At 41.2% G+C, this 27569-nt stretch overlaps 1 protein-coding gene across 2 annotated transcripts; it reads right to left on the bottom strand.

Annotated features, from left to right (window-relative positions):
* Positions 1 to 3398: 3398 nt before the first annotated feature.
* CLK4 (CDC like kinase 4) lies at positions 3399 to 21836 on the bottom strand. 2 transcript variants are annotated; one of them, XM_002921127.4, is made up of 13 exons: positions 21679 to 21836; positions 18458 to 18618; positions 13480 to 13702; positions 12242 to 12332; positions 11777 to 11843; positions 10081 to 10197; positions 9824 to 9990; positions 9532 to 9626; positions 9150 to 9279; positions 8242 to 8324; positions 4925 to 5004; positions 4170 to 4260; positions 3399 to 4074 (listed from the first exon to the last, which is right to left on the bottom strand). In XM_002921127.4, the coding sequence occupies exons 2-13, from the start codon at positions 18616 to 18618 to the stop codon at positions 3934 to 3936; spliced, it is 1446 nt and encodes a 481-aa protein (XP_002921173.2). In that variant the 5' UTR covers positions 21679 to 21836; the 3' UTR covers positions 3399 to 3933. The 2 variants fall into 2 exon arrangements, with proteins under 2 accessions (XP_002921173.2, XP_011225680.1); XM_011227378.3 differs by lacking the exons at positions 12242 to 12332; positions 21679 to 21836 and adding an exon at positions 14837 to 14894 and having other exon boundaries at positions 18458 to 18597.
* Positions 21837 to 27569: the final 5733 nt, after the last annotated feature.

Raw genomic sequence — 27569 nt, 5'->3', positions numbered from 1 at the left:
CTGAACATTCTGATGAATGTGCAGATGAATGAGAACACCCGAGAAATAAGCAGGATCTGAAAACACCGCAAATCACCTCGTTAGCTGCACTTTAAAAAATGCCTCATGAAAGCCAAGCTTTCAAAATGGACTAGACTGAAATGTAAGAACTGAACCCATAAATTTCCTAGAAGTAAACACAGGCGGTCCTTGATTATCCGTCTTGGTGATGATTTTTTTGGATCTGACACCAAAAGCAAAGGCAACAAAACCAATAACAAACAAGTAGGACCTCATCAAACGAAAACAGCCTCTGCACAGCAAAGGAAATCATCAACAAAATGTAAAGGCAACCTAGTGAATGGGAGAAAGTATCCGCAAATCGTATACTGGATGAGGGGTTAATGTCCAGCATGTGGAAAAACTCCTACAACTCAAAGGAACCAACGTGATTAAAAAATGGGCACAGGACCTGAAAAGACATTTTTACCAAGAAGACATCCAGATGGCCAACAGACGTATGAAAAGATGCCCAGCCTCACTCATCGTCAGGCAAATGCGAATCAAAACCACAGTATCACTTCACATCTGCTAGAACGCTAGTATCAAAGAAAGAAGTGTTGGCCGAGGAAGTGGAGAAAAGGGAATACTTGGACACTGATGGTGGGAATGTAAGTTAGTGCAGCCACTGTGGGAAACAGTATGGAGGTTCCTCGAAAAATTAAAATAGAGCTACCCTATGACCCAGTGATTCCACCTTTGAGTTAATTATCCAAGGAAAAAAAAACACCAACTGAACAGATGTACGCACCTCCATGCTCACTGCAGCATTATTTACGATAGCCGAGACATGTACACAGGTGTCATGGATGGGTGAGTGGACACAGAAAAGATACACGTGTGCGCACTCTGTCCAGCGTTTAGAAAAGAATGCAATCTTGCCATTGCCAACAACATGGTTGGAACTTGAGGCATTATGCTAATAAGCCAGATCAAGAAAATCTCACATGCAGACTCAAACAGAAACCGCCACAAAAAAAACCCAAAAAACCAAATTCCTACATTGATGGTGGCTGCAGGTGCCAGGGGGTGGGGAAAAGGGGTGACAGGGGGTGACAGGGGCCAAAAGGTACAACCTGTAGGTATGTCATGGGAACGTGGTGTACGGCATGAGGGCTGTGGCTAATACTACTGTATTAAAAGGTCTCATTGCAAGAAAAAGATTTTATGTGTGGTGATGGATGTTAACTAGACTTATTGTGATTTTACAGTATATACTAATACTGAATTGTCGTACACCTAAAACTGTCAATTATACCTTAAAATTTTTTTTTTAAAAACAAGGGACTTTAATATTTTTTAAAAACAGTAAACTATGAAGCATCAAATTAAGAAAAATACCCGATTACAAATGACCCATATTTATTCATTGGCCATTTTATTTTTTAATTTTTTTTTTAAAAGATTTTATTTTATTTATTCGACAGAGATAGAGACAGCCAGCGAGAGAGGGAACAAGCAGGGGGAATGGGAGAGGAAGAAGCAGGCTCATTGAGGAGGAGCCTGATGTGGGGCTCGATCCCATAACGCCGGGATCACGCCCTGAGCCGAAGGCAGACGCTTAACCGCTGTGCCATCCAGACGCCCCTATTCATTGGCCATTTTAAACCTTTCCTGAGTGCTGATTCTCTGGGCACGATCAGGTAAAAATCTGGCACTTTCAGAAAATGAGTTCAGAAGCACAAGGATAAAGTCATAGGAAGCCAAGAGCTCGCAAAACGGAAGGCTGGCAGTAAACACTCACACAATGATCCCGGGGTACCACCCTAATACTAAAACATTTCTTCCATCTGAATTTATTGAAATTTCACTTTAATTTCCAAAATTCCAGGAGTAATGCCTAGGACTTAGCCAACACTCTCTGTGAAGAATGTTAAGTACTTCTGAGAAGAGAAAGGGGGTTGGCAAGCATTAAGTCTTAGAAATAGCATGGGTATTTTCTTTCTCCTATATCCTAAGTTCAGCTGCTCTGAGGGAGTGAATTCCTGATGGAGAACATGAAGCACTTGTAAGGGATAGACCAGAGGCTCGGGTATTACAGCAGCACTGGCAGCATGGAAGTGGACGGAAGGAAGGTAGAGCGTGGCAGACACCTTAATCATAGCAACATTGCTAGGGTCAGGGAGAACCTTCTTACATCAAAGGCTCCTTTAAAAAACCTTGTTACATAACCAGATGGCTAACAGACACACAAGACGAGACACTCAATGTCACTCATCAGAAAATACGGATCGGAACCACGAAGAGACACCACTCACACCTGTCACAATGGCTAAAATTACAGGGAACGACAGGTGTTGGTGAGGATGAGGAGAAAGGGGAACCCTCTTACACTCTTGGGGCGGGGGGTGGGGTGGGAATTCAAACTGGTGCAGACACTCTGGAAAACAGTACGGAGGTTCCTCAAAAAATTAAAAATAAGAGCTACCTTATGACTCAGCAATCACACTGCTAGGTATTTACCCAAAGGATACCAAAAACTGACTCGACGGGATACATGCACCCCAATGTTTATAACAACACTACCAACAATAGCCAAGCCATGGAAAGGAGTCCAAATGTCCACTGATGAATGGATAAGGCAGATGCGGTATATGGCTACAACGGAGTATTACTCAGCCATCAAAAACAACGAAATCCTGCCATTTCCAACGACTTGGAGAGCATCCTGCTAAGCAAGAAGAATTCAGAGAAAGACAAGTATCATTTGGTTTCATCCATATGAGGAATTTAACTAAACAAATGAGCATAGCAAGAAGAGAGGCAAACCAAGAAAGACTCTTGAGGACAGAAAACACTCGGCTGGTTACCGGAGGGGGGGGCAGGGGAATTAGGTGGGAAATAGGTGATGGGGACTAAGGAGGCCACGGGCTGTGCTGAGCACCTGAGCACCAGCTGCTGTACGGAAGCGTTGGATTGCTTAATTCTACACTTGAAACTGTTATGAGGGCAGTTACTGTATGTGGACGGCATTGGAAGCCTGAGATTAATTTATGCCACGATTCTGCGGTAGAACTTCAGCTTTCTTAAATTCCTAGTCAACTTCAGAAGAGGGGCCTTTTGCTCCACTACAGAGTAACACAAATATAAACGGCTTTGTAACCTTAATTCTCACAGGCTGAAGTATTTACTTACTTCAAGTGATGTGGACACTGATGTTCCATTTCAAAACTCCTCCATGTGGAATTAAAAATGAAGTCCTCAGGCATCAGAATTCCTGTTTGAGACTTGCCAGTTAGACTTCCATCTTAAATGAAGTGTGTATGTGGTTTTATTAAACAACCTGTCACAATGGACAAACTGGATGCCTTGCCACGAATGCTAATGATCACCACTGACATGACCCAATGAGACAGAACGCAATTCTTAAAATTTAATGAAATTCCAACAGTAAACATTTTCCTATGGGTTTTGGTTTCCAATACCTGTCTATATTGGGAGTTGATACTTATTACCTGTTCAACAATTACAGAAAAAACTTTAAAGTTACGAAAAGTTTTGAATTTGAGGTATATAAAGAATGTTCATTAAGAATAAAGTAGTCAAGATTTCCTTTTACTCAAAAAAAATCACTTCAAAGAGTTGACCTCCATGTACAAAAAGACAAGATCAATCACATTTATCACTAGACACAAACAATATTCCAAAGATCTTTAAAAATGGTAATTAATCTCAAAAAGGAAAATTAATTTTAACTTTTATAGTTCATTCCTTATCAAGACCATACTTGCTTAACAAGATAATTATGCTATTGATACAAAACATACAGTATTTACACTTAACTGTACAAAATAATTTAATGTTTACAAAAATATTAGAATGTTTAGAGTTGACTGACACAGTCTTATGTAATCTCTTCTAGAGAAGTATATAGTAAGACCACTGACTTCCATTTCATTTCTTGTTTAATAAGTCAAAGAAGGGATGCTGCAAGGCTTCGTCCAAGGTGATTCTTTTCACTGGGTCGTATTCTAACATTCTGCGTACCAGGTCAAACAGTTTCTCATGTTCTTCATCATGACAGAGCATAAATTCCTGGGGGGGGGAATGTCTTTGTTTAAGAAAGAGATTCAAAAATAGTTTTTAAAAAAATATATTTTTTTAACTACCTTGAGTCTTTTCCCTTTTACCTTTAATGGTTTGCAGCGTCTCCTAACGTATCGGCCAGCGGAACTGTGTTCATCCCAGTCTAGCTGGTTATGGTGGAAATACTTGCGTTTTCTACAAGAAAAAGAAGTCTGGATCAGTAAAAACAACAGAAGAGCCACACATTTACCCTGCCCCCACTGAACAGAGGGAAGCATGGACAGCTCTATGCAGACACACATACACATGCATACAGTTTTTCTCGAATCTCAGCAACTACATATCAGATACTTCATGGCACATCTTCCTCATTCTTGCACCCTCTGAGGTTTCAGTGCCCCACCTAAGTGGTTCGTAAATACCATACATGAACAGTGTCGGCCTCTGGATCCAGTCGAGTTCAGATTTCACTAGATCTGGGATGGGGTGGTGAAGCTCTGTTTGCAAACCACTCTAGTATGTTGTCCAAAGGCATAGGTCTAGCTAGCGGTAGTACGAAATACAAACACATCGACAGGACTCCATAATCAAGCTCTTTTTACTACTCTCTGTATTATGTTTTTATCAAGTTAGGAAAACATTTACGCAAAGGTTAACCTGAGTATAAAAAACACCACCTTTGGTTACTAGATCACGAGGTAAATACTGCATTACTTTTTAAAAATTTGACTTTATGAAAAAAAAAAAATCAAACTCTGAAGTCCTTGGGACAAGCAGTAACAACAAAGTTGGGTTTTCTGTAGTTTGAATATAGGGCATTGCAACGTACCCAGGAAAGGGCTTTAGTCTTGGAGCATACCTGGTTTTCTGAATCATGTGTGTTGGTATGGGTCCTAATATTCGTTCCATCATTGCCAGGTGCTCTTTACTATCGTGAGTCTAAAACACACAAGAAAAAGGAATTTAGCACTTTCCCTTGTGCTACATGCACAATAAAGGAAAACACAACAAAACAGCACTGACAGAGAGGACTGGCTCAGACACCAGCGCGGCTGGTATTACACTCCAAAGACGGAACAATACGGAATGAGCTGTATTCTCCATGCAAACCAGTAAAACTGAAGTCTCTCTGACATCCAACAGTGGTTCTGTACAGCAGAAGACACGGAATTTAATGTGAAACTGAACACTTTCCTTATTCATTTTCATTCCTTGCACTGTTTACTGAAGAATGGCTAGGGAAGAGTACCGGAAAACCGGTCTCCTCACTTATTCAGCTGCTGACCCCAAACTGGCCTCCACTCACCAGTTAACATGTTAACCATCAACTATTGCCAGGCAATAAAAATACAGTGCCGGTAATTCTCACAACCATCCTGAGCTCCGTGTGCGGGAACGTGCATGTCCAAGAAGCTGAGATACTAGCTCGTAAACGAGGAAAGGTGAGTTACGGATCTAAGTCAAAACTTACATTCTTAAGCCACACAGGAGCAGAGCTCCGGCTAAAGCGGGAGAGAGAGACCCACACACTTACAGCTGAGGTGGTGTGCTCCTCGATCAGAGGCTGGCAAACTTCCGTGAGGGTCCAAACAGTAAATATTTAAGGCCTACCCGGCCACAAATGGTCTCTGTCACATATTCCTTTTTCTTTTTTAAAAGCAGGCATCAGGCAGAATATCATTTGCCTACTCTCAGTCTGAAGAGCGGAGGCTGCGTGTAATGCTTTTTAAAACCTATCAACTACTGTTCCTAGCACGCTGCTTCCAACATGTGAAGCCCCTAATCCACGACAGGAGCAGGCAACACTATCTCCACACTTTTATCTTTACGTTATTAAAGTATAACCAGTGAGTCTGAAGGATCGCCTGGCACCTTGCTGGGTCTGCGGCTCGACAACTTAATCTTCCTCATCAGCCTGCGGAACTGTTCCTTTTTCAGAAACATCGATACCAGCCCCGTATTTTGATGCCCTTGTTTTTAACTATTGTGGCTTGCTGAATCCAAGCAGCTGAATTTGATGAAAGTTCAGCGTCATTTCCTTCAAGAATTCACTCATCTTTCTGGGCTTGAGAGATACTGAACAATCAACACCTGGCCTCATCCAAACCCTGCAGACATTTTTTACCCAAGAAACGTCAGATTTCAACAAGAAAACCATTCTCCTGAGTAACGTTACTCTCCTAACAACGTTGATGGGGAAATGAGCACACACAGACCTCATCTTGTAATGGAAGCCCAGTGTAACACCCTTGCTCATGTTCTATACAGGACTCCAGACAGAAAAGAACTGGCTACGGTTCACATCATCTCCCCACCATTTGTCAACCTGGAGCCTTTTCCTTCTTTCCAAGGAGACGGAGTTCTACACTGATGTGACCGAAGCCCCTTTGCAGGTCCTCTGGGGGCTCTCTAAAATAATAGTGCATCCCTTCAAGGGATGACATTTTCTGGAATGTCGACAGTCTGCTGAGAATGGTCTTCATTCTGCAGTAGATGCAGCAAAAAGCTAGCTCCACATTTAAAAACATTCCTCAGTTGAAGAATAGTTTGGAGGGTGGAACTTAAAACAGAAAATATGTCTCAAACCAGTGTTAATAATCAATCTGCACTTAAGACCTCAGAGTGATTTACAATCACAAATCCTGGGAAGCAACTTTTATGTGTGTCAGAACGAAGAAGGCATGTACTCTGCTCAACTTCTTCTGGCCCTCAGCTTACCGCCACAAACCAGATACACCACCTCCCAGAACTGACTGGTCACCACGGTTCTAGGTATCAAACTTGTCTATAAACTCAGAGTACTTTTAACAGGCTCTCTGTGGATTAGCAACAGGAGAAGGCTGGTGACGGGCCCACAAGCAGAGAACACATTCTACAACAGCCAGCACCCAAGTGACTCTGAACCCCTCATACCTCCTCCCCACGCTGACTTCAAGTCACCCTCAACAGCAGGAGCCAGAATGTGCCAAATCTGCACGCCCACCCCCCCCCCCAAAACAGATCACGACACTTTGATCACATCGCAGCCCTACTTCAAGTTTGTCAATGCTTGCACAACCTAAACCTTTTAGAAGACTGTTAGATTCAAAAGTAAGTAGAATTACAAGGGGAAGAAAGTAGACATACAAGGTTTCCTACTTTCTGTTTTGCCAAGTAAACACTTTAATTTTAAAAAACCAACTACCAACAACTATTATCATTCCATAAAAGGGACATTTTAATACCAAAAACAAACAAAAAACCTGGAGGAATAATCTCTAAATAAAGGCCGAAATGACAAACTTACAAAATCATTTTCACTTTAGATTAATCTACATTCTGGAAAACACTTAACTTCTAGGAAACAAGTACCTTTCTATCCAAACAAGTCCATTAGTCCCTGCATCATTTCCCCATTTATGCAAGATACTCTCTCTGACAGCACTGTTTACTGTTCTCAGACCAGCGTGTGTTCTTTTAAGCCTCTACACATTTATGGGTACAACTTCTTCTTCCTGCGCTGGCCACCACACACTCTAGTTTTCTGACAAACCCCTAATCTTCCTTCTAGCACTGGCTTAAACTCCCCACCTCCTCACTGATGCCTTCTCAGAGGAATGTAACCGTCCATCTTCCCTGGGTTCCCACCACACTTTCTACATTGCCCCATGATAGCAAACACACCACATCATACTGTGAGCTCTCCCACGTCTTTTGCATGACTTCCTTGAGGACAGAGATGTTGTCTTTTCATCTTTATACACGTAAGTGTCTTGATATGTGCACAGGGGGTCACAGATGCTTAATATGTAAGCATAAAATACAACTTATTGCTCCTCAATTATTTTACAAAAGGACTAAGTGACTTGTTCATGGCCGTGCTGGTAAGTCAACATAACCAGAACGGAATTAAACTGGCCACAGTAACACTAATATAAACTGATGCAGGAGCTCAATAAAAAAATGGAAACACAAGACAATATGAACTGTGTGTTAAAAACTCCACATGCAAATTGGACTATGACCATTCACCAAGAGTAGTTCACCCAATTCCGGTTTTAGAGGATGATCATTTTGCATAAATACGTTTTAAGCTTAAGAAGAACACTACAGCAACTTGTCAATATGGAGGCCAAAATCTTCACATGCCTTTAACACTGAAAATTACTCATGAAATGCTGTCTACTAAATACACACCTGAAAGACTGTGAAACCGAGGTAATATTCGATGAGAATGCAGCCTATACTCCACACATCGCAAGGCTGGGACCAACCTAAAGCTGTAAAAACCAAACACACACTTGTTTGTTTTTGTTTTTAATTAATTTGAGAAAGAGAGAGAGAGAACAAGAGAGAAGGCAAAAGTGGGAAGAGGGAGAGGGAAAAGCAGACTCCCCAGGGAGCAGGGAGCCCGATGCAGGGCTCGATCCCAGGATGTTGGGATCATGACCTGAGCCGAAGGCAGACGCTTAACTGACTGACCCACCCAGGCGCCCCCAAAACATACACTTGTATATGCAACAATTTTTAATTGCCAATACACTACAGCCTTCCCTGTATGGGTGCTCTTTTCACCTAGCCCATTTGGGAGAACAGGACAGTAAATTCAGGCCTTACAGTTTTAGTTTTATAGAAAAGGTTACTCAGTACACTCTCCTAATTCTCCATATCCTTACAAGGCAGTGCTTTAACTGGGGGAGGGGCATTTTATGTAAAATCAGAGAGGGACTAGCAAATACTTTCCACGTTTAACTACCAATTTGTGTAAATACTCCAGTCTCTGAACTGCGTGCAATGGGGGGCACGGTTAGACCTGGTTCACGATTATTCCAGGAAATTTTACATTTTTGTAGCAAATAGAGGTCAACAGTCACCCTCAAAATGTAATTACTAGTCACTTATCAATTATTATCAGCTTAAAGCCTGAGTTCACTTCTTGCATTAAAAAAATACTAGTTTTACACGTTATACAAGGACTATAATGACATTATGAGCAGTTTCATCATAGGCACAACAACAGAGTCATCTGAAGTTCCCAGGGGTGTACCTATTCTACTCATATATGTAGACTGGATACAGTATCAGGAAGGGCGGTGTCTACTGACCCAGAATGACCTCTGGAGCTCTGTAATGCCGCGTAGATACCAAAGTGCTATGATGTTCATCATCGTACGTCGCACTTCCAAAGTCAACAACTTTGATATCTGTGTTTTTCAGTGTGCGTTCATCGCGTTTCTAGAAAAATACAGTTGAGTCAGCACGAAGATCAGTAAAGACATGAAATACTTTATAGCACTTCAAAAGGCTTGCATGTGAATTATCTTTCTGATTTTCAACGTAACTCCATGAGAAAGATAAAGGATTATCCTTTTTAGATTAAATATCAGGATATAACCAGTCTCAGAAGTGAAAATTCTTCATCCAAGGATCACCAAACTAAATTAATTTTAAAAACAACCACCAAAATTAAAATAAGTCGTAACTCACCATTTTAGAATTATATTTGACTACATAGTCAGACTTCACAAATAAAATATTTTCAGGCTTCAAATCTGTATGGGTTAATTTATTATGATGCAAAACTACAAGAGAACAAAAAGGCATTATTAGTTTCACTTACATATTTCATGTGTATTGGGGGACACTGAGGATTAGTAGTGGATACAGGAGTTTCATTTTTACCTGTAACGTGTATTTTTAGTAACAATGCTTTGACATGTTGCTTGTATAATGAAAACTTTTAATTTTCTGCTGTTTAAAATTTATCAAGTATACTTACAATTTATAGACTGGCAGATCTGATATGCCATCTGCCTGATGTGGTCAATTTGAAATGGTAGAAAGCTATTTTCTTTAATGAAATCATAGGTACTAAGTCCCAGTAGTTCAAACACAATACAAACATGACCATGATGATCAAACCATTCTAGCATCTGGACACATCGGCTAAAACAGATCAAAATAAAAACACGTCAGTTCACAGAATTCTGCTTAGTTTTGGCAGTAAGATGGATCAGAGTTCAAGTTTATACTTACAAGACACTATTGGGATCAGTACTATTTAAATGCTCCAATACTTGGATTTCTGAACGAGCTGCTTCACGGTATCGACCTACATTTTTTACAATTTTCACTGCTACGTGTATGCCATCCCTTAAAAACAAAATTACGATTAAAAAGGTTTATGTACAAAAACAGGCTGAAGACGTGTCCTCTAAAGCACAATCTTATTGAGTATTAATTACTCTCTTTTTCTGAAACAGTCTTTCAGGGCATCATATATCAGATTCCATATAATATCTTTTCAAAACATTCTGACAAAACACACTTTCTATAGAGCAATTAATTCCCTTAATACTTACAAATTTTAATTTTTCCAGAATTTTACATTTACCTAGATTTTACACAAAAGTGGGGAAAAAAAAAAGATGATGATGAAAATAAAACCTCACATAGAACACGCTACTGCTGAAAGCATTTGCTCATTCACAGGGGAAAGACCCACCCTGTGCCAGAGGGCGCACAGGTGTCAGCGATGAAGACAAGGCCTGTCCCTACGTTCCTCACAGTCTAATGGAAAAAAGACACATGAACAACTTAGGAGGTTAGAAGAGCTACTACACAGCAAAGAGATGGGAGCGCCTAACGATTAGGGGGTTAGGGGAGCTCAAACTTATTCAGAGAAGAAGTGACACACGACTGAAAAGCAGCTACCAGTCTGTAAGATTTGGGAGGAAAAGTGAACATGTTCCAACAAAGGAGACACCATCACTAAGTCATGAAGCAAGAAAACATTTAGCACATTCACTGATGCAAGCAGGTAGAAACAGCCAGTGGAGGGACAAGCAGACTGAGCAGGGAGCCTGATGGGGGCTCGATCCTGAGATCATGAACCTGAGCCAAAAGCAGATGCTTAACCAACTGAGATAGGTTCCAAAACCTTTTAAATGGAAGATGCTCCCTTCCACTCCCTTAATGACACTCCAGGGCAGACTGCTTTCTGCTAGGCCACTTTTTCCACTGTGCAATTTTCAGATCGGGAATGTGTTTCTGACCGAGATTAGACAAGCTTTATTGTCTCTGCTATTCAAAACCAGAGCAAAGCACTCTAAATCTCATATAAGGGCCAAGGCCTAAATTCTGGGAAACTCCTTCATTGGAAGACCCACTTTAACTTCAACAAACACCATCTAATAGAATTTGTCAGGTTTTGTTTTTTTATTTTTTTTTAAGATTTTATTTTATTTTATTTTAAGATTTTATTTATTGACAGACAGAGAGACAGCCAGCGAGAGAGGAAACACAAGCAGGGGGAGTGGGAGAGGAAGAAGCAGGCTCCCAGTGGAGCAGGGAGCCTGATGCGGGGCTTGATCCCAGGACTATGGAATCACGCCCTGGGTCTAAGGCAGACGCTTAATGACTGAGCCACCCAGGCGCCCCTCAAGGTTTTATTTTTAAGCAATCTCTACACCTGCCCTGGGGCTCAAACTCACAATCCAGAGATGAAGAGTCACATGCTCCACTGACTGAGCCAGCCAGGCACCCCCAAATTTGTCAGCATTCTCAATCAAAATCCACACTCTTGGTAAATAACCAGATACAGTTCAAGAAATTCTGGATATTTACACCACCCAGGAAAACATGTGGCTACTACTTAAAATTATGGCATCTAAATTATGGGTCCTTTCCAAGAAATATCAAAATGTTCAAAAAAGAAAAAAAAACAACTTACATGCCATGATCAATGCACTCCACGACTTTGCCAAAGGCCCCTTCACCCAAAGTGTCCACGATTTCATCTAAAGTAAGGGAGGAGAACGAGGAGTAAGTACCTGAGTATAAATTATCTAGTTATTCAAACAATGAATACTTAAGTGTGGAATATTTTCAAATGATCTCTATCAAAGCATAACTAAGGTTCCAGCACTCAAATTATTTTATTTTCAGCTGCTACAAAAACAATTAGATAGAGCTATCTTTCTTGCTCTAATCTCAAATTCCATTGATTATTTTGGAACTTTAGAGTACAAATATTTAAATTCTATAGAAAAGAAGAAATACAAAAGAACAACAAACAAACCCACAAAAAACAAAACAAAAAAGCAATGAAGAGTTCTTTAGCCCCCCGCTGACCAACTATTCTTAAAAAGATTATTCTGTCTGCAAAGTTAAAAAAGTGTTGAAAAATATTCTATACATCTTGCTCTTAGAACGTCTCCACTTTGACAGATCAGGTGACCCTCCTCATCATCCTCTATACTCCTGGATCTTTTCCTTCGGTGGCTCTTCTGGAACGGCAAGTGGGCAGCACCAAGATCGTCCAGCCAATCAATATATCAGAGTGAATTCAGGGCAGAATACGCAATTCATTCAGCGGGGAGATATTCAGGCATTCAGATAAGCACCAGGCCACGAACAGTTGGCAGGAGCAATTTCAAATTCAGTCCCCAGAAATTCACAGGGCACAGTTTATGTTACAGAAGAAAAACATGGCAAGGAACAGATTTTCAGATAAGATACTTAAAGTGGCAATAGAAAAAAACAACACAATTGTCTCTTTAAAATACTGATTTAATTGAAGTCTGAAATTTAAAGAATGCAATGTCATGATCTACTAATCTCTTGCTATAAAATAGCATATGCTGTGAATTGAGATGTCTAGTTTGTCAGGAAAAGGTTTTAAAATGTCAAGATTCGTTGAAATTGTTCATTTAGCAATATTTTAAAATATACATAATTAAAGTAAAAGGGGAAATAAAAACTAGTTAATTTCAACGTTCAACCTAATCAAAGCTAGTTCTGAAGAAAAGTTGGGGAAGAAAATTTATTCAAAGTTTACCGAATGGACAGGTGAAGATGTCTGAATGTTTAAAAAAAAAAAGAAAAAGAAAAGGCATGCCTTTGGCTAATGCATTTTCCATTCAGCACCCATTTCAGAATTTCAATGGAACTAGCTACGGACAATGACGCACTGTGCTCCGGGACTGCCCTACGTAGAGAGTAACAACAGTTAAGTATCCACCAGTGCAAAGTTTAAGTATCCACCAGTGCAAAGTTCTAGATTGGTTTCCAACTATCAGGAAAAGGGTTTTTTTTAAAGTTAAAAAAAAAAAAAATTTAAGATGAAAGAAAAAATGGGTGCTTTATCTTTTCATAAAATTATACTACAAAACAAAAATATTTTTAGTATTAAAATCAAGAACTCATGATCTGGACTACAGAAAATGAGTAAATGTGGGCAAATGAAGGCTACCTAATAAATACAGATTAGCTATGAGAATCTGGATGTTTAAGGGCTCAAGTAATATAAACACAATTATAATATATCCAAATAATATTGTATGTACATATAAACTTCTTCAAACTTACTGGCTCCTTAAGAGCTTTTACACACAAATAAGCATCCACCCAAAATAAAAACAAAATCAATCATACCGAACGTGACTGATGACTTGAACAGTGTCTATTACGCTTCCTTTTAGGGCTGCTTCTCCTGCTTCGGACCGAAGATTTACTGCAGTGGACTCGATAGCCGCTTTCAACGTCTCTGTGATAATGTCTAGGGACATAGCCTTCGCAGTAGTCATTTCTGTATTCATCAACGTATCTCCGGTCCCGATAATCTCTCTCATTCAAGGACCTCGCTTCTAAGTAATGACTGCGAACACAGTAAAGGATTCCAAATCATTCTCTTCATTCTGCAGCAGTGTGGCTCAAACAGAACATTCTCTCAATAATTCCTGCTTTAAACAGCTAACTCAATAAAAGAAAAAAACCTCAAATTGATGGATTAGAGTTATACTTATCTCACAAACTTAAGATATAATTTTGCTTTAACCAACAAGTGAGTTCATATTCTCCATCAGATAGACTCCTATCAAACACCTCACATCAGAAACAAAGCTTGAGTCATTTATGTTATATTCAGGGTTTACTTAAGTGTCCCTTTACCTTTTGGAAAAAATTAAAACCAAAAATACACAAAACTGCTCTTCTGAAATTTATGAGTCTTATGATATATGCATCTGTAACTAAGCTTGCTTTCTTTCCTCACAGAGCCACACACAATCAGAGGCAGGCAAAACAGGATTCCTTTCTCTTTTAATGTAAGTGAATTTTAGTTCTCTCCGGCACACACACAGTTCTTTCACGAAAGGTGTACTGGAGCTAGAAAGAATCTTACGTGATTCCAGCCCTTTCATTTTACAGATCACTAAATTAAGATCCCTAGAAGGAAAATGATTTGCCACGGTTGTAGAGCACATTCTAACTCCTATTATATGGGCCAATTTTATTACACATATCACCCATCCCATCTCCACTTTGTATTCCTAACTTCCTGTTTTTCCTTTTTGAGAAATAGACAACACAGCTTTTGAAGGTTGCCTCATGTGCCAAAGACATTAAAATATATTCCCCACCAATGAGAAAAGGATCTTGTAATTGCTTGCCTAGGATTACAAAACACCCACCCACACCACCCTATTTCCCTTCGCGTTTCTAATTTCCTGTCATTCCTGCTTGCAAAATACTCAAAAATTCTACACAGGAAACCTTATCATCTAGTGCCATAGTGCTTAACTTCTGAATCTACAGATCCCTTTAAATATCTGATGAAAGCTATGGACCCTCTCCCCTAAGAAATGCACAAATGCATAAACAAAACTCAACAAGGAATTTCATAGAGGTCACGGACCCCAGGAAGTCAACAGATCCCAGTTAAGTAGCCTTGATCTGATGGAAAGAAAAGGACATAGATTCAATTGGCCCAGTTTCCCGTCCCCCTCTCTACCTGGGATGGTGTCCTCTTCAACAGAGTGCGAAGCTTCAAGAGGGATGCACATGGAGCACTGAGGGAGAGAGGGGACACCTGCCCAGTCAGACAAAACGGCTAAAAGAATCCTGACAAGCAATGGAGTGACAGATGTTGACTAGTTGCCCTCACCAACCTCACTCGTTCCCCAGAATATGCTGTTCTCTTTCCCAGGGGGCTGGCATAGGAAGAAATCAAGGGAAAGCATCTCTAAACTCCTACTCAACAGGGCTGGCATCAAATCCAGGCTAGGGAAATATAGAACCCCCTTTTCTCCCTTTACCCAGTTTCAATCTTAAGTTCTAACCATTGGAGAAACAACTCAGGATATTAGGATAAGAATGTGGGTCTAGGTCAGGGATCTGATCACCTGGCTTTGAACTGTCAGCGAGATATCTACAATACATCAGGCTAGAAATAACCTCACTCTCAAGGGCATCCTTTTTAATTCTGTAAGTCATCCTTTCCATAAAAGTCCAAAACCTATCAGAAAAAACTAAAACTAATAATCTTTAGCTGGAATAGTGCATAAAATTAGAGCTGCAGATAATCCATAAACAATCTACAGACTAACAAACATGAGGTGAAGTAAAGCCATGCGGATAAACTAGACAGATGAGGGACCTCATCAATCTATACCAACCAAGCCTTAGAGATTATATAAACAAAGTCTACCGAATTATAAAGGCTATATATGGACAGAGTGGACAAGATGAACAGACTGATTTAAATCCTAAAAATATTCACTGAATGGCCAGCGAATATTTAATGTGGTCCTTCAAAATAGCCAGTACTAATGAGGCTACGGGCATTCGTTTTTATTTCCACACAGGTCCTGTGGAAGATAAAAAAATATATATAAGGCAAAATCCTTGCCAACAAATGAACAATTTGAGATTACTAACATAAAAACAAAACAATGCAGGAAATGCTGAAAGGTTGCATGAGTGCTTAGGATCAGAGAGGGGAAGGGAAAACTCAAACTGCTTAAAATGGTCAGGGAAGACTTCACAAAAAAGCAGAGCTGCATATTAAAGGGAAGTAAAGATTTGGACAAAGTGCAAAGTAGAAGAAATGCCATGGAAGAAGAATGGCATTATTACCATCTCACATTTACAGATCACAACAGTGTTCTGGGAGATGGGTTGTCTACGTATTACCCAGGAAACGGTACGTAGACAATTACGGCAAGACCAATTTTCCACGTAGAGGAACGAACAGAGGCAAATAAATAAGCAGGGAACAGATCATGCAAATCTTGCATGCCAGGCTAAGGAGTTTAAACAGCTGTTTCTCAAACGGTGGTCTGGTTTATCAATAATATCAAAATATAGAATTATTAAAAATGAAGATTCCTGGGCCCCAGGTCAGACTGACCGAATCTACATCTGGTAATATGCATTTTAAACATACCTCTGAGGCGCTTCTAGTCACACTCAAGTTTGAGAATCACTGGTTTAAGACTTGATACTCTAGGTTACATAAGAAGACACTTAAGAACTTTTACCACAATACACAAAGGCGTTGTTTATAGCCACATCAGTCTTCCTGATATAATGTACAGAACTAATTAAGCCTGTAGCAAGAGACCAATTCACAGGCTACCACCAAAAGACAAATAAGAAAGAAAAGACACTTGGCAATATGTATGAAAAAAGGTTAAAAAAAAACCCTGATATACAGTAAAAGCTCTTCTAAATCAGTAAAATACTCTGAAATAGAAAAAATATGTATCGGACAAACTCACCAAAAACTTAAAAATTCAAATTAAAACCACTATTCTTGGCATTTCAAAATGCCAAGACTGGTAGGAGCATGAAAGAACATGTTGTAGAACCTGGTACAAACTTTCTAGAAAAAAACATGAGTATGTGGCAAGAGTTTTGTAAGCGTTCACACCCTTAACTTAAAAATGTCCTTTTTAGGGGCGCCTGGGTGGCACAGCGGTTGGGCGTCTGCCTTCGGCTCAGGGCGTGATCCTGGCGTTGTGGGATCGAGCCCCACGTCAGGCTCTTCTGCTATGGGCCTGCTTCTTCCTCTCCCACTCCCCCTGCTTGTGTTCCCTCTCTCGCTGGCTGTCTCTATCTCTGTCAAATAAATAAATAAAATCTTTAAAAAAAAAAAATGTCCTTTTTAGAACCTATTTTCAGGAAATAATCAGAGGCAAAGACTTGTAAAGAAAGATTTTTTTTTTTAAGAACAAATAGAAATAATGGGGGACTAGGAACCTACCAAGGTTACCTTCTTTACAATTTACTGCAGTTCTCTTTTCAGTAATTTTATAAAAAATACTACTGTAAAGTTTTTTAATCTTCAAAAAAGACTATTAGAATATTCCAGATTATGGAGAGCAATTACCAAGAGACACCTCTGGTGCCAAGGTCAAAACAGCAGCTGTTGGCCTGCTGGTTAACTGGACTGATGTAGTATCATGTTTATGTAGTTAACTGTGGACATGAAAACTGTTCATCACTCAGATCTTCCTTCCTACACATACAATGAATAACAAACTTATCGATTATTAGTACTACGATGTTAAGCCTCATAGGGCATTTTGTATTTGTTAATAAAAGGGTACAGATGTTTTTCTACAGTGCATTAATTGGCTCAGGTCATTGTCATCCTGGCGCAACCCTCCCTCTTCCCCATATGACAGTATGTGACGAAGATTAGTCTGCAGTGACTACCAAGCTCACTGTTCTGCAGAACAAGTCTGTTTTAGCATGGAGAAGGAAAAAAATTACATACTGTTTTTTAAAGTAACCCCAGCTGGCTAATTTAGAAAGCAATCTGGCAAACAGTCTCAATGGAACATCTGTACAAAACAAGGAGAAAACATAGAACCAACAAAACAAATGAGAAAGGGAAGTTAATGGAAGACAGACTGAAAGAAATGCTACTCACCTAGCCTTTCTTTAATCCTTTAGGAACTTTAAAATTCCTTAAATTCTATATATATGTATTACCTCCAAATTTTACATAGTAAAATTAAACAGGACACACGGTATTGAAAAATTTTTATTGAGGCCCTTTCCTAAATTACTGGTTCTTACAATAACCAAGCTTCTAAAAATCCTACACACCTCCACTGGCCTTATCTACAAATATAACCTACAGAATACAGTTAAGTGACTAATCCCCCATGCACTTTACCATTCCCGAATAGCACATGCTGGTTTTCTCATCTGGATTAACTCTCCCTATGCCCTCATCATCTCTCATCTGTGAAACCCTAATTGAGACCCCCAAAATACATATCTCCTCCTACATACAAGTTAAAGGCACTCATTGGACATCCTATCATCACTATGACTAAACTGTTTGTGTCTCACCACCTGACTACACTCTTGGCGCCTGGGACTCCACTGTCTCCCACAAGTCCCAGACAGACATTGAGAAGTATGAGTAAGAACTATTTTATTCACAGCTGTAGCCTCAGCACCTGTACAGTGTCTAGCCTATAACAGGAACTCAATAAACATTTTCTGAATATTTGTTGAGTGAATTATAAAACAATCTGACAGAATAAAGCTACATAAGCTAATGAGAAATCATTCAAACTACTAGTGTTAAAATGTTACTAATTCAAAAGGAATTTACCAATCAGATTCTTTAAACTGGTGATGTGGTTTACAATGTCTGTTCTCTTGGGTACTACTGTGGGACCTCCTCTTCCGTTTGTGACTTCCACTGTAGCTTTCATGTCCCCAGCTTTCTCTGCTATCCCAATCAGGACAGTGAGTTCTTTTGGAATGCCGCATCTGTTAATGGAAAGGGAAAGTGAGCTGTGGAGGCTATAGATGGCTATGGTTAGTAAATAAAATATTACACAGTATTTAAATATAAACACTCAGCACACAGGCTCATACAGGTTCTAAAATCTTTGTAGGTGATGTTTGCCAAGGCATGGGGCACCATTCCATGGTATGTCAGATGACTGTAAATGGCATACAGATCTAGTACCAAATGATGCATGACACTCTGAGACCTAATAATACATTTTCTTTCAATTCTTCTAAATAAATGCTCAGTTTGGTGTTTATCTTCAACTAACCCTTGCTAACTGCCATTGTAAACAAAGTGAAAGAGCCAGGATTCAGACTTAGAACTTCCAGTAGACAGTATCTAGCTAGAAATTAATAATTTGTAGGGTTCTAATTCATTTTTATTACTTTTTTTTTTTTTTAAGATTTTATTTTAAGTAATCTCCATACCCAATGTGGCGCTTGAACTCACAACCCCGAGATCAGGAGTCACGTGCTCCACCGACTGAGCCAGCCGGGCACCCCTTACCTTCTTTTTGTAGTAAATGATCTCCTAATTATTAATATAATTTCTTGTTAAAAAATGTTAACTTTTATGAACTATTTTAAAACGAAATATATCGTAGTGTCATACAGCTTTGGCAAAATTCTGTAATACAAGCAAATGAAGTCAGAGAAACACCTAGGGATTCTAAATATAGGGGATGATGTTGCTTTAAAGGTAAAGAAGCTTCTAAAACAACAACAACAACAACAACAACAACAACAACACTAAAGAGAGTTCCTTTTTCTAATCTCAGAATGACTCCAAGCTTTGGGGGAAAAAGTAGGACATCAGTAGAACACAGTATTCAAACAGAGAAACTGAAAAGCGAAACAAAGATTTTATTAAACCCATTGTCTCTACCCAACAAGTTTATTTTCATATCGTCTTGCAATTAGTCTTAAAATGAAAACATAATTGTTGTAGCTCTGGGGTGACTGAAGAAACCAACCCACAAGGATGCACATGGTCAGTGAAAGCAGATGAGGACAGCGACCATTCTCTGATTTGCTGCCTCCATCTATAACCTCTAATGCATAGATGGGTTCCTTCCAGGCTCAGGTTCCGTGTTCTAACAATGTAATCACTATCTGCTGCTTCCCATATTAATTCTTTTACAAAGCAGTTAAGTTTTTAACAGTGATATCCAAACTGCTGAAGGGTGAATTTCACAACTCAAGAGCTGGGAAAAAAAGGTAAAATGGAGCAAATCCAGCTTAGTTTACTGCCTTCAGCTTGCCCAATGACTTGGTAACAAGCAAACAAATTCAAGTAAAAATTTAAATGATTTCAGATGCATTAAAAAAAAAGACTTGAAATGAGTCAGCTGGAATTCTCCTGGGAGGTATTCCCTAAGAAAATATTTGTATCATGCCTTTTGCTTAAAAAAAAAAAAAGAGAAGGGAAGGCATTGGTCAGGTAAATCAAAAATTCTAAAACGTGTTAGGATTCTCATCGGAAATGGTTAAATGAGCATTCCAGTTGATATAGAGTCACCTCAAAATAGAACCTAAAATGAATACTACAAACTACTCTGAGGCAAAGGCCAACAGAAAAACCATCTAAAAAATTTTGTATTTCTAATGGAATTCTTCCAAACCTTCCTTTAATCACCCCAACCACATCAGTAATTCTTTAAAATGGCTCGGTTAAGCAGTCTTAAATCACAGCCGGCAAAATTACAACATAGGATGACTGAGGATTATTAATGCAGCTTTTGCAAAACATATCTGCTTTCGCTTTGCGGGGTGTTTTTTTTCCCCCTTCTGTCAGTCTGCCAAAACCAGCTCACCTCTAACAAGGAAGGATTCTCAAATCACCAAAATTATCAATACTCAAACATTAAAAATAAGAATGAGCACACCCAGAGGGCCTAAGTTTTTTTTTTTTTTCCCCATTTCTCCAGTGAAGTTCACTACTTTAAATTTAATTCAGCTGCTGGGAAGTTTCCCCCTTACTAATGTTCAGAAATACTGTCTGAGAAGGCAAAGAGAAGAATCCCAGACCTACATGTTACAAAGTTCCTTCACATCCACACAAAAAACCAATTCGTATTATTACACTACCTTCAATTAATAAAGAATATTACATGTGAGAATCACCACGTACGTATCTTTCACTGAAAACATCGGACACAATGGATCCACCTTAGAAATCTGATTCTTACTGCCCTTTCATACCCCACAATTTCATGCTGTGTACATGGCTTCAAAAAATGGAAAAGAGCGTAAAGTTATGATCAGATGGCTCCAGAACGACTGCACTTAATGGGTAACGAGGCGCCTGGACGAGTGTGTGTACGGAGCACAATCAAACCGGGGCAGCTATAAAGCAAGACCAGGTGTGGGGCCGGGTCAGCATGGAAGGCTACTTAAGTAACCTAGGATAACCTGATGCCGAAGCATAGGAAATGCAGATCGATGCAGCAATGGTATGCTCCACTTTAGGGGGGCGAAAACAGTGCTGCACAGGGCACGAACCCCTCCACAGTTCCACGTCTCACGAGCTCAGTTCCACCACCTGGACTCGCAGACTTGCGGTTCCTCGGACGCCCAGGCAGTCCCCACCCCCTCCACCCCGCCCCAGGCACCTGGCCAGGGCCTTTGGCGCACTCGCAGCTAGGGCCAAAGGTTTTGACTCTGGAAAACCACCACAACGCTACCAACTGCAGACACCAGGCACTCAGAGGAGAACCTTATCTCCGACTACACAAGCCCCCAAGGGCGGCTCTCAAAGGGTCTTCCCGACAGGTCCTCGCTCTCGCCTGCGGCAAGAGCCGGGGCTCCCGGAGCCGCGATGCGAGCGGCCAGGGCCATCAGAGACGAGTCAGCGGCGGCCTCGCAGCCCCAGGAATTTAAATCTACCATGGCACCTGAGCAACTCTAGGTTTCAAAGGCCACCAGCGGGGCTGTGCTCCGAAGAAACCCCGATCGCCAAGGCCCCGTTTCTCCCACATCTGGCTTCGAGACTTACAAGACTGGAAACGGCCCAGTCCAATCCACCCAAAACCTCACCTCCGCAAAAGCAAAAGGCCCTCTGGCCGAGAAACGTCGCCAAACCGCCGTCTTCTCTCTCCAGCCGCTGCGACAAACACCCTACAAAATGGCGACAGCGCCGTCTCCTTACAACCCCCAAGGAGGCCTCTAGCGCCACCTACGCCGCGCGAACGCGCCTGCGTGACAGAGGCTCGCGCGCTCCCGCCGCTCCGCGTAAGGGGCGGGGCTTCTATGACGGCCCGGGCCGGGCCCCGCCCTCCACGCTGCGGCTGCGCGCCCCGGCAGGTCCCGCCCGGAGGCCTGGCGCGGGGGTGGTGGAGGGGACTCTTGAACTTGTTTTCGCAGGAGCGGAGTCTGGATGAAGTCTGGAGGAAGTGCCTGTGCTCCGTCTTAACGTAGTGGCATGTGTCTGCTCCTTCTGGTGGAGCTGAGTAGCCCTGTTTCCTGCTCTTCGGCTCAAGTGGACCGCACTATGGCCCTTGGGCTGCCGTCCCTCGCTCCCCTCCGGGACGTCAACTCTAGAGAGTGCCAACAAGCCACAGTTAAGCCCCCAAACCTGCCCTGTGCCAGGCCCGGGGCTGGTGCGGAGGGCAGTTCAGTGAACAGGATACGAGTAGTCCAGCCCGCCTGGGAGCTTCCAATCTAAAATGGAGGGAGATTAATAAAGAGGATGTCTCAGAAAACAAACTCAGGGGTGCTTCTCTTTTTGAGCCCTGTGCACCTCATCAAAAGAACGCAACAAAAAAATGAGGAAGTTTTAGCTGAGACTCCTTACAGGGTTCTTCCTGTTTGGGTCCCTGCTTCCTGGGCAGATGGTAGCTGGACAATTTCCCCAATAAGGTCCCATTTTTGTGTCCCTGCTGGGTGGGTTTCATTTAACCGAGGCAGAGAGACACGTCTGAGAGCTAGTGAGCATCAATTAACGGGGCTTGCTGATCTCAACTAAAGTATTTTGCAATTCTAAGAATCCCTAGACAGTTCTCCATTGTGAGTGTGTAAAGAAAAGAGAACCAGTCTGAGCCCTAGGAAATGCTTTTAAGGGACGGAGGAAAAGCACCTGAGAAGGAATGATCAGAAGGAGAGGAGAGCCTAGAGTATGGTGTCAGAGAAAGCTGGTGGGAGAAAGGCTTACATGAAGGAAAAAAAAAGGCAGTGCCAAACACAGGGAAGGGGTCAGGTATCCTTAGTACTGAAAAGTGTCAAGGGGATTCTGTATTCTGACAAGGATTCACTGAATAAAAGGGAAAGCCAGAAATCAAATTTGGGAGAGCAGGGTTGGACGGTTTCGGGCATAGACTCAATAGCATGTTGAAGATCTGAACTCTCGTATATTGTTAGGTGAAAGAAAGTCCCTGTAATTTAGTAATGTGATATCCTTAGAAGCTTGGACCACCTTCTTAGGACAAATTGAATCGTCACAGAGATTGTACCACAGGCCTTCACAAAGTGAAGTTGAAAATAACATAAATCCTCACGGAGATCATGCCACACTTCAAGAAGTGAAGAAGTGGAGTTGAAAAGATAACTGGAAAATTGGAAGTGAAAATTCTTTATGCTATAGAATGAAACGGACAATATTATTCTCGTCTGGAATAGCCAACATTTCTGTACCTACAACTTTAAATCTTGCTGACCCATCCTTCCAGGTCCATCTCTAAGATGCTGTCCCGGACTAGATCCGTTCCCAGCCATTACCCTGCTCTTGACTACGCACCAGTTAGAGATGAGGTCCTGAAACAGGTAGCCACGGCATACTGTTGTGCCTGGAGCCACCAAGGTATGCCAACCAATTTTGCCCAAAACGTGATATCTCCTGGTTCTACAAATGATTGCCCATACTGGGCCATCCTACAAGGTAAAGTGGGGCTCACCTTGCTGCCTGTATAGAGGCATAAATCGAAGCTGACACCAAAGAAAACTTGCTTTTTTTTTCTTTTTTGCTGAGAAATTTTTGTCTCAAGAAGATGTAAGAGAATGTGGTCAAGACAGTGCACATTGCTGCTTAAACAGGGACACAGTGTTACAAGGCAGCCCAATGAAGGGGTACCTGGGTGGCTTGTTCAGTCCAACTCTCGATTTCGACTCAGATCATGATCTCAGGGTGGTGGGATCCAGCCCCACATAGGGCTCCATGCTCCCCCGATTGTGGGCTCTCTCTCTCTCAAATAAAATCTTAAAAAAAAAAAAAAGGCAGCCAAATGGAAAGGTGCCTACAGAGGCATTTATAGGCATTACAGAAAAGTGTTACCCAATAGTAGAGTCAGCTTTGTAGTTGCTGCCATCTTGTTTTAATGTCATTGTGAGCATTTAATCTTAAGTGTGGGGCGCCTGAGTGGCTCAGATGGTTAAGCGTCTGCCTTCGGCTCAGGTCACGATCCCAGGGTCCTGAGATTGAGCCCCGAGATGGACTCCCTACTTGGAGGGGAGTCTGCTTCTCCCTCTGCCCTTTCTGCCTGCCCCAGCTTGTGCTCTCTCTCCCTCTCTTTCTCTTGCATAAATAAATAAATAAATAAATAAATAAATAAATAAATAAAATCTTTTAAAAAAAGAAAATCTTAATTTTGAAGAGCAAGCAAAAGAATATTCTTGTATAGTCCAGCACAGATATTCTACTCACTTAACTTCAGATACAGAAAACAGTCATCTATGGGAGCAGAGTTCCAGAGAACAAAAATCTAAATTGTCAAATAAATTAATTTTAACAAAAGCTATCATCTCTATAGAGAAACCTTTACAAAGGTATAAACACTCCTTTGCAGAGTTAGAAACTGTTTTAAGTTGCCTACTACTGATAATTACCAATCTGTATTCAATTAGATTTTTCATTTGTGTTTAGCCATCAATCAAATATTCATGATGTGCCAAGTCCTGTATACCCGTGGTCTCCTCATTTGATAATCTAAACAACTCTGTAGAGTGATCAATCTTTGGTTACTTGCTCTAGGTCACAGTTAACAAATATCAAAACCAAGATTCAGCCTAGGCCTTGCTTGTTTCAAAGCACGTGCGTTTGGGGCGCCTGGGTGGCACAGCAGTTGAGCGTCTGCCTTCGGCTCAGGGCGTGATCCCAGCGTTATGGGATTGAGCCCCACATCAGGCTCCTCTGCTATGAGCCTGCTTCTTCCTCTCCCACTCCCCTGCTTGTGTTCCCTCTCTCGCTGGCTGTCTCTCTGTCGAATAAATAAATAAAATCTTAAAAAAAAAATACATGCGTTTAACTATTCTGCTGAACTGCTTCAACTCCTAGCACAAAGTACCTAGCAACTTACTCTCCTTGGTCATTATGGAAAATAGGCCGAGTCCATCTTTCAGCAACACCAAAGGAGTTTGTCTTAAAAAAAAAAAAAAAAAAAGCAACCAACCACTCTCCCCGTGCTATATCATCAAGGGCTGCTCGTGATGAAACAATGGGTCAGATTATCTCCATCACATCCAGGTCATCAAAGGCCTCAGCATGCCTCATTCCCTGTTCGACAGCAAGTCACATAGGACCCCCCTGCATCCCACACCACCCAAGATGGATAATGTCCCCCATCCCTCCCGTGTTTCCTGACACTGGTTGTGAGGGGATTCATACAGCACGGGATTTTTAAGCAGGACTCAGTGCCTCCAGACGGTGCTAGAAGAGTTCCCTGATACACAAAGCACTTTGCCATGTGTATGTGAGGAGGGGAGTAAAGGGGTGCTGAGGGATTTAATTCAGAGGTTCTGGAGGGAATAGGACAGGCTGCAAACTCCTTGTGAATTTCCACTGCCTCCAGTGAAAGGGCTTTGGAGCCAGGTTAATAAATTACTTTCTCTGGTTCCATACAAATTTAAGGACTATTTGTTCCAATTCTTTGAAAAATGTCCTACATTGTTGGTGGGAATGCAAGTTGGTACAGCCACTCTGGAAAACAGTGTGGAGGTCCCTTAAAAAGTTAAAAATAGAGCTACCCTATGACCCAGCCATTGCAATACTGGGTATTTACCCCAAAGATACAGACGTAGCGAAGAGAAGGGCCATATGCACCCCAATGTTCATAGCAGCATTGTTCACAATAGCTAAATCATGGAAGGAACCGAGATGCCCTTCAACAGATGACTGGATTAAGAAGATGTGGTCCGTATATACAACGGAATATTACTCAGCTATCAGAAAGAACGAGTTCTCAACATTTGCTGCAACATGGACGGCACTGGAGGAGATAATGCTAAGTGAAATAAGTCAAGCAGAGAAAGACAATTATCATATGATTTCTCTCATCTATGGAACATAAGAACTAGGAAGATCGGTAGCGGAAGAAAGGGATAAAGAAAGGGGGGGTAATCAGAAGGGGGAATGAAACGAGAGACTACAGACTATGAGAAACAAACTGAGGGCCTCAGAGGGGAGGGGGTGGGGGAATGGGATAGACCGGTGATGGGTAGTAAGGAGGGCACATATTGCATGGTGCACTGGGTGTTATACGCAACTAATGAATCATCGAACTTTACGTCAGAAACCAGGGATGTACTGTATGGTGAGTAACAGAATATAATAAAAAAAATTAAAAAAAATAAAAAATAAATTACTTTCTCAACCCCGACCTACCCATAGTCTCAACTGTCGACCATCCAGTGAAAACATTGCAGGGAAAATATATTTACCTAAATCCTAAATCTCTTGTGACCTTGTAGAAGCCCACATAAAAGTATGAAAATATGTCGTATATGTTTGTCTTTGAATCCAGTGGGGTTAACCCTTTCTTATACTGTATAATTGTCAAGTTCTGACGTCATGTACTTAATGCCACACAGTGATCTAGGTGCTGGGGATACAAAAGTGTACAAGACAACATACCTGCCCTCATAGACCTTAGATTCCAGTGGGGGAGAGAGAAAGAAAATAGAATAAAATATTTCAATTTTTTAAAAGATTTATTTATTGGGGTGCCTGGGTAGCGCAGTCGTTAAGCGTCTGCCTTCGGCTCACGGGGTGATCCTGGCGTTCCGGAATCGAGTCCCACATCGGGCTCCTCCGCTGGGAGCCTGCTTCTTCCTCTCTCACTTCCCTGATGTGCTCCCTCTCTCGCTGGCTGTCTCTATCTCTGTCACATAAATAAATAAAATCTTAAAAAAAAAAGATTTATTTATTTTAGAGAGAGCAGAAGGAGGGGCAGAGAGAGAGGGAGAGAGAACTTCAAGCAGAATCCCTGCTGAGTGTGGAGCCTGATGTAGGGCTTGATCTCACGACCCTGAGATCATGAGCTAAGCCGAATCCAAGAGTTGGACCTTTAACCAACTGAGTCACCCGGCACCCCAAAAATACTTCAAACTTCTTATATATGCTGTGAAGGAAGCAAACTGGGGATTGAAAGAATAACTGAGGAGGGTCTTCTTTAGGTAGGAAGATAAGAGAAGGACTCTTGGAAGATAGGACAAGTGGGTCTAAAGGGAAAGAAGAAGATGGTCATGGACAAGGGGAACAGAAGCCCACTGGAAGTCTCATTTAACCCCATAAGGCAACATCTGTGAAGATACTCTTTGACATTTTGTGATAGGAAGAAAAGATTACAATGCAGATATTCATTACTAGGGCAATGGGTAAATAAAATGGATGAACAGTTGATCCTTGAATGGAGCAGGGGTTAGGGCGCCGACCCCCACTGCACATTTGAAAATCTGTGTGTAACTTTTGACACGCCCAAAACTTAACTACTCCAAGCCTACTGTTGATGGGAAGCCTTACGGATAACATCAACAATCCATTAACTCATTTTGAATGTTACATGTATTATATGCTGTATTCTTTTTTTTTTTTTTTTTAAGATTTTATTTATTTATTTGACAGAGAGAGAGACAGCCAGCGAGAGAGGGAACACAAGCAGGGGGAGTGGGAGAGGAAGAAGCAGGCTCATAGAGGAAGAGCCTGATGTGGGGCTCGATCC

This window comes from Ailuropoda melanoleuca, chromosome 3 (genome assembly GCF_002007445.2).
Source record: "Ailuropoda melanoleuca isolate Jingjing chromosome 3, ASM200744v2, whole genome shotgun sequence".
Taxonomy (NCBI): Eukaryota; Metazoa; Chordata; class Mammalia; order Carnivora; family Ursidae; genus Ailuropoda; species Ailuropoda melanoleuca.
Note: the sequence above shows the minus strand (reverse complement) of the source record. Positions and strands in the feature narration are given on the sequence as shown.

Excerpts from the sequence above, each read along its gene's own strand:
- CLK4 (XM_002921127.4), bottom strand. The coding sequence starts at position 18,618 with ATGCGGCATTCCAAAAGAACTCACTGTCCTGATTGGGATAGCAGAGAA. Across the intron at positions 10,198-11,776 it reads GAGTGCATTGATCATGGCAT|GGATGGCATACACGTAGCAG; the intron begins GTAAGTTGTTTT and ends TTTGTTTTTAAG. Across the intron at positions 9,991-10,080 it reads ACTGATCCCAATAGTGTCTT|CCGATGTGTCCAGATGCTAG; the intron begins GTAAGTATAAAC and ends GATCTGTTTTAG.